At 37.3% G+C, this 7,625-nt stretch overlaps 1 protein-coding gene across 1 annotated transcript in view; it reads left to right on the top strand.

Annotated features, from left to right (window-relative positions):
• Positions 1 to 3,212: 3,212 nt before the first annotated feature.
• TPMT (thiopurine S-methyltransferase) overlaps positions 3,213 to 7,625 on the top strand; it is a 21,096-nt gene continuing 16,683 nt past the window's right edge. The window contains exons 1-3 of the mRNA XM_007952020.1: positions 3,213 to 3,352; positions 3,960 to 4,052; positions 7,004 to 7,136. Coding sequence (XP_007950211.1) covers positions 3,213 to 3,352; positions 3,960 to 4,052; positions 7,004 to 7,136 — 366 coding nt within the window. The remainder of the gene's footprint in view (positions 3,353 to 3,959; positions 4,053 to 7,003; positions 7,137 to 7,625) is intronic.

The raw sequence follows: 7,625 nt of genomic DNA, 5'->3' as shown, positions 1-7,625 counted from the left end.
CAGCCTTCTGGTTAGCAGTCAAATGCCTTAGGCACTTCACTACCAGAGCTCTCTGCTGAAGCTTGTTGTTGTTGTGTGCCATCCAGTCAGCTCCAACTCATAGCGACCCCTCCTTGGGTTGCTGAGGCAGTATCACTATGGAAGTAGATTGCCCAACCTTCCTTCCGAGGAGTGGCTGATGGGTTTGAATCACTAGCCTTCTGGTTAGCAGTCAAGTGCTTTTAGCCACTATGCTACCAGAGCTCCTTGCTGAAGCTTAGAGGAGTAGAAATCTCTAGTTAGACAAAATTGTGCACCAATCCTAGGAGAAATTAAAGAGAAAATAGATTCAGACAAAAATGAAAGAGGAAGTAATCCTCAGTAAAGCTCAGAGAACTCAGCAAAGAGAGCAGAGTTCAGATCCTGGAGGGGGGCTTACCTGAGATGACACCCAAGAGGTCTGGGGAAGTGATGAGCTAAGAGGCTCTTCCTGGTACCAGAGCCTGAGTTCTTGATCATTCTAGCAGGCATCCTTCAGCCCACTTCTGATGCCAAGAATTATCGTACTGGAAAAATTACAGTTTGGTTGAAATTAAAAGTAAAGAGCTTTTATTGAGGGGTTAGACAATTTGCAAGTTTGGAATCACAAACTCCAGAGGATTCTGAACTGTTTCTAAATTTTTTTTCTTTTAATTAGAAAGTAATAATTTTATTGAGTACATCTAGCCTCAAAACAACCATGAGACTCCTCCTTGTGTGACTGTGGGGAGGACAGGCATAATTTTGAAGTGTGTTTTGAGTAAGCATTTGTTCTGAGAATCCTTTTGGACTTGGTTTCTTGGACAGCAAACAAAACTTGTGCATTGTTTTCTGAAAGTGTTTACCATGTACTTTTCTCAGTGTCCAGTGGAGTATTACAGGATCGACAGGCGTATTCTGATGCAGAGGTTACTTTTGATTCAAAATGGAGTTTTAGCCTCAGACTTTAAGATAGCCACCATCTCATGTCAGGAGTCCTAAGTTAATTTGGGACTTAATTAATTTGCTGTTACTCAAAAGATAGAGGCCAAAACAAACCAATAGAAAAGGCAGTTCAGAAGTAAAAGACTATTCTGATTAATAAGAAAATATTTAATAAGAGCAGAATAATATAAAAAGAACATTAGAAAATGAAAAAGAACTTTTGAAAATGAAAGACTTTATAGCAGAAAAGGAAAAATAGATTGGTAGAAAAATCAAAATGAGCCCTGATAATGCATTGATTAAAGTCCTTGGCTACTACCAAAAGGTTGGCAGTTCAAACCCACCAGCTGCTCTGAGAGAAAATACCTGGCAATCTGCTCCAGTAAAGATTATACAGCCTAGGAACCCTACTGGGCAATTCTACTCAGTTTTATAGGGTTGCTGAGTTGTAATTGATTCCATGGTACACAACAACAGAAAAATAAGATGATCTTTTCAAAAGTAGAACAAACAGAAGAAGAGATGGAAAATAGGTTAAATATGAAAATGTAGGCCAGTTCTAGGAGGATTACAAAGAGGGATGTAAATGATTACCTAAAAAATTCAAGGATTTTTTTTTTAATTCCCCAGAATTAAAGGACATGAGCTTCTAGACTAAAATAGCCCTACTAAGTGGGTGCAAATAGATCCAAAATAAGACATAGAATAGTGAAATTGCAATAACTAGAGAAAAAGAAAAGCTTCTAGGGAAGAAATAAGAAGTTACATAGAACTTTTCTTCAAAATTGTGAGAGAAAATGGTTTCTAAGTATGAACTCTATACCTAGCAAAACTAAAATTAAGGATGGTTTTTGCCATAGAGTTGACTCCAACTCATGACAACCCTGTATAACAGAGTAGAACTACCTCCATAGGGTTTCCTAGGCTGTGCTCTTTACAGAAGTAGCTTGCTACATCTTTCTCCCTCTAATCAAGGATAGAAAACAGTACAATGACATTTTCACACATGCAAAGTTGCTAAAAACAACTTTTCCCAACACCCTTTCTTAAGATGTTGCTAGTGTTTGCCTCACCAAAATGAAAGGGGCAAACATTAAATAAATGAAATGCCAGAATCCACAGAGAAGAAGAGGGAAATACCCAAGGTGATCAACAAGAGAGATCCCAGAACACTAGCTATGTACCAGGAGTAGAGAGCAGTTAGGTCAGAAGACTTCAGAAGAGCTTTCTCCAAGAAGATGGCCTTGATATAACATATAAGAAGAAAACGAGTGTTGTATGTCTGAATTGTATATGTAGAAATGGTTGAAGTGGTTTACTGTGCATATTCTCAACAACAAAAAAGAAATGAATGAAAAAAAATATTTCCTCGTGAAAAAAAAAAGTGGGTGTGGGTGTGTTGGAGAGTTGAAGAAGTTGGATGCTTATTTTCTATATACCAAATGAAACTCAAACCAATTGCCCTCAAGTAAGTTTCAATTCATGGAGAACCCTGTGTGTTATAGAATTGCTCTATAGAATTTTCTTTGTTGTAATTAACTGAAGCAGATTGCTAGCCCTTTCTTCCACAATATCATGGGTGGACTTGAACTGCCAACCCTTGGGTTAGTATTCTAGTACAAACTATTTTTAACACTCAGGGTCCTCTACACTACCTAAAAATGAAAGAGCAAGAAGATGCAAAGCAAGCATGCTATTTAAGTTTTAGAGAGAGATCTTCAATTTCACCTAAAAGAGTTAAAGATGCTTACTCTCTTGGAGAATAGAGACTATGGGTTTTATAACAAACCTTGTTGAGTGAGCTGACTCTTTAAACTGTGTGCATTATAACTTTATAACACTGATAAAAATAAAAACTAAAATTTTAAAAGAAAATTAAAAATTGGAGATTATGTGAGCTGAGAGAAAGGAATTACAAGCTTACGAAAGTTTATACTGTGGAATGCCTGCTTATCTTTTTGCCTTCCTTTTTGAAAACGTAAACCCCTCTTCTCTAACAGTAAGTTATATGTAATACAGTTTATTTAACACTCTATCCTAACATGTACTATTAAGTATACGGCTACCACCAGACTCATTGAAAAGTAAGTTTATCTTTGGCTTTTCCTTGGATGTTAAAATATTTTTAAAAGGATATTGCTAAGGGTGGGTTGTTGCTGTTTTCATCTAGTCATCAGTAGAATTGTAGTGCCCTTAAATGACAACGTTGAAATATTTTTCATGTAGGCATTGGTGATATCTGCTTGTAAGGCAAAGGTGGCTACAGAACTATGAATGATACCAGAACTTCACTTGAAACTAAACAGTGTCCTGATACTGAGATACAAAAAAATCATATAGTAACTCTGGAAGAATGGCAAGAAAAGTGGGTGACCCACAGGATTGCATTTCATCAAAAAGAAGGACATCAGTAAGAACCGTTTGGTTTATAACAAGAGAAATGTTCTATCAAAAGCTGACTTTGGTAATAGAAGTAATTTTTAGCTGATTTTAAGATGTACATCCTTTCCCCTCCCCCACCAAACACACACACACACACACACACACACACACACTCTAGCACCTCTGAAATCAGAGGCATGTCATAGTTAAGTTGGCAGTGTTTTTTTTTTTTTTTTAATCTCCTTCCCATTGTGTGTAAATGATGATGTGACTTAGCAATTGCTGGCATCTCAGACTTATAAGATACATCTTTGGTTTAGTCCCCTGCAGCATCTATATATTAACCATGCATATTTATACATGCTGCAGATATAATTACTAATCAAGAAAGCCTTGGGTTGAATCAGTTTTACCGCTTGCTAGCTATATGACTTTAAGTTATTTAACTTTCCTGTTTCTTCGTCTATGAACTAGAGATTACAATAATTAATATTCTCTACTTCAGGGTTGTTGGAATATTAAGTGACATCATACATGAAAAGTACTGAGCACCATGTTATCATAGACTTTTCCTGTGTGCTCTGGGTTTATTAACAAAAAAAAGCAAACACCTTTCTTTTCTTCTTTTCTCCCAGGCTATTAAAGAAGCATTTGGATACTTTCCTTAATGGTGGAAGTAGACTCAGGATATTTTTCCCTCTCTGTGGAAAAGCAGTTGAGATGAAATGGTATGAGCAGATAAGTACTAATACACTTTCTGGCCTTAATCATGAATTACTTGGGTGAACATTTAACAGAATACAAGTTAAGAAGTTCCATGCTGAGGAATTACATGGGATTCTTTATTTTTAGTAGCGTAATGCCTAAGGCATTTGACTGCTAACCAGAAGGCTGGCAGTTCAAACCCACCAGCCACTCCTCAGAAGGAAGGTTGGGCAATCTACTCCCATAGTGATACCACCTGACAAACCCAAGGAGGGGTCGCTCTGAGTCAGATCTGACTCAACGGCAGTGAGTTTGGTTTTGTTTTTTGGTTTTATTACTGATTAAAGGGCCCTAGTGGCACAGTGGTTAAGTACTCGGCTGCTGACCAAAAGGTCAGTGTTTTAAACCCATCAGATGCTCCATGGGAGAAAGATGTGGCAGTCTGCTTCTATAGAGGTTTACAGCCTTGGAAACCCCATGGGTCAGTTCCACTCTGTCCTATAGTGTCGCTATGAGTCAGAATTGACTCAACAGCAAGAAGAGGAAATAAAAGGCACCTGTCTTGGCAAAGAAGAAGTAAAACTATCTCTATTTGCAGATTATATGATCCAATACACAAAAAATCCTAAAGACTCAATAAGAAAACTACTAGAACTATTAGAAGAATTCAGCAAAGTGGCAAGATACAAGCTCAAAAATCTGTCAGATTCCTCTATGCTAAAAAAGAGATCTCTGTAAAGGAAATCAGGAAAATAATACCATTTACAATAACTACCCAAAAGATGAAGTACTTAAGAATAAATCTAACCAGAAACACAAAAGACCTATATAAAGAATACTGTTGTTGTTGTTGTTGTTGTTGTTGTTATTATGTGCCATCGAGTCGGATCCGACTCATAGCAACCCCTCCTTGGGTTTCCAAGGCAGTATCACCATGGAAGTAGATTGCCCCAACTTCCTTCCGAGGAGTGGCTGATGGGTTTGAACAGCCAGCCTTCTGGTTAGCAGTCAAGTGTGTTAGGCCCCCATTAGAGAGATGCAAATCAACAATGAGATATCATGCTACCCCAACATTAGTAGCAAGTTCAGGGGGCAAAAAAAAAGAAAATGCTGACAAGGGTTTGGAGAGACTGCAACCCTTGTTCACTGCAGGTGGGAATGTAAAATGATACAACCACTATGGAATATGATATGGTGCTTTCTTAAAATGTTGGAAATAAAAATACCATGTGATCCAGCAATTCCACTGCTAGGTATATATCCTAGAGAAATAAGAGCATTGACATGAACAGATAAATGCACATCTCTGTTCATTGTAACATTATTCATAATAGCAAAAAGATGGGAACAACCTAAGTGCACATCAATGGATGAATAGATAAACTGTGGTACATACATACAGTGGAATGCTATGCAATGTTAAAGAGTAAAAATGAATCTACGAAACAACTTATAACATGGATGAACGAAGAAGATAGTATCTTGAGTGAAATTAGTCAATCACAAAAAGATAATATTTTATGAGACCATTACTATAAAAAGTCATGGTTTACCCACAGAAAGAACCATTCTTTGAAGGTTACCAGGGGTGGGAGAAGAAGGAAGGGTGAAATCACTAACTATTGGATGGTGGTGATGTTATTATTAGGTGCTGTCTGAGTCTACTCTCACTCACAGTAAACCTGTGTACAACAGAATGAAACGATGCCTGGTCTAGTGCCATCCTCAAAATTGTTGCTACGCTTGACCCTATTGTTGCAACCACTGTGTCAGTGTGTCTCATTGAGGGTCTTCCCATTTTTCACTGACCCTTTACTTTTCCAGGCATGATATCCTTCTCCAGGAATCAGTTCCTTCTGACAACAAGATCAAAGTATGTGATGAAATCTGCCCATTCGCTTCTATGGAGCGTTCCAGCTGTAATTTTTCCAAGAATTACAAATTTGTTAATTCTTCTGGCAGTCCATAGTATTTTCCTTCTAAAAGGGATCACAATAGCAGGTCCCAGATAGAGTGGGGAAAAAAATGTGGAACAAAACTCAAAATCAAAAAAAAAAAGACTAGGCTTACTGGTTTGATAGAGACTGGTGGAACTCCTGAGAATATGGCCCGTAGATACCTTTCATGTCTGAAACTGAACACACTCCCAGAAATCACCTTTCAGCCAAATAATAGACAAACCTCTAAAGTAAACAATACCAGGAAGGTACTCACCCATAAGAATAATCAACCATATGAGATAAGGGCAACATTTGCCCAGGGATGACAGGAGACAGTAAACACAGGGAGGAAGTGGTAAGTGTGCTGTTACATTGTGGGAATTGCAGTTAATGTCACAAAATAAAATGTATGAATTGTTGAGTAGAAAACCAATGTGCACTATAAACTTTCACCCAAGTCACACACATACACATACACAAAAGAATATTATAAAAATGGATGTTAATGTTATAGAGCTTTGCGTTGTAATTTAGTTGCTACTAGCCACATGTCACTAGTTCAATTTAAATGAATTAAAATTAAGAATGTAATTCCTCAGTCACATCAGCCACATCTCAAGTACTCAGTATGCAGTGTGCTTATTGGCTGCCATGCTGAACAATACAGACATAGACATGTCTGTCATCACAGAAAGTTCTATTGACCAGCACTGATTTAAAGAAACTGAAAAGCATTTCCAATCCAAACGTGTGTTTATATCACATCTAATCAAATTCTTTGTTATTAAAAAAGCACTTCAAGATAGAGGTTTCCATATTTTTTTTATTTTGGCTAAAATCATATAAAGCAGCCTTTCACAATCCCACATAACATGAGATTTGAGAATATATATTATTTTCCTGCATGTTCTGTGAAATTCCTTGAACCTGAATTCATATAAATTCCTTTCAGTTACAGAAAATGTGTGTTTATTTATCAGTACTATTTTTGAAATTAAAATGTAATTCAAGTATAAATATATGATTTTATGTAGGTTTGCAGACTTGGGACACACTGTTGTTGGTGTGGAAATCAGTGAACTTGGGATACAAGAATTTTTTACAGAGCAGAATCTCTCCTACTCAGAAGAACCAATCACCGAAATCCCTGGAGCCAAAGTATTTAAGGTTTGTTTGTTTTTTAATCCAGTGTTTCCCATTATTATTCTCAGCCTTCATAAATGAAGATATTAAATGTGTATCATCTGGCCCATCTTTATCATACATTCTTGCCTAGACATGTAAGATAGTGTAAGGAGTTAGCCTTAAAAAAAATGGATGATAGATTTGTAGATACATGTGTATATGAGAGTTCTAGTGGCGTAGTGCCTAAGATATTTGACTGCTAACCAGAAGGCTGGCGGTTCAAACTCACCAGCCACTCCTCAGAAGGAAGACTGGACAACCTACTTGCATAGAGATAACCACCTTGGAAACCCAAGGAGGGGTCTATATGAGTTGGATTCGACTTGATAGCAGTGAGAGTTTGGTTTTTTGGTATATATGTATATCTGGAGATCTACTTCCGTAGTGATACTGCCTCGGAAACCCAAGGAGAGGTTGCTATGAGTCGGGTCTGATTTGACGGCACATAGCAACACAACAACATACATTTGT

The sequence above is a fragment of the Orycteropus afer genome, unplaced genomic scaffold (assembly GCF_000298275.1).
Source record: "Orycteropus afer afer isolate SDZICR_OR568_19922 unplaced genomic scaffold, OryAfe1.0 scaffold00012, whole genome shotgun sequence".
In the NCBI taxonomy this organism is placed as follows: Eukaryota; Metazoa; Chordata; class Mammalia; order Tubulidentata; family Orycteropodidae; genus Orycteropus; species Orycteropus afer.
Note: the sequence above shows the minus strand (reverse complement) of the source record. Positions and strands in the feature narration are given on the sequence as shown.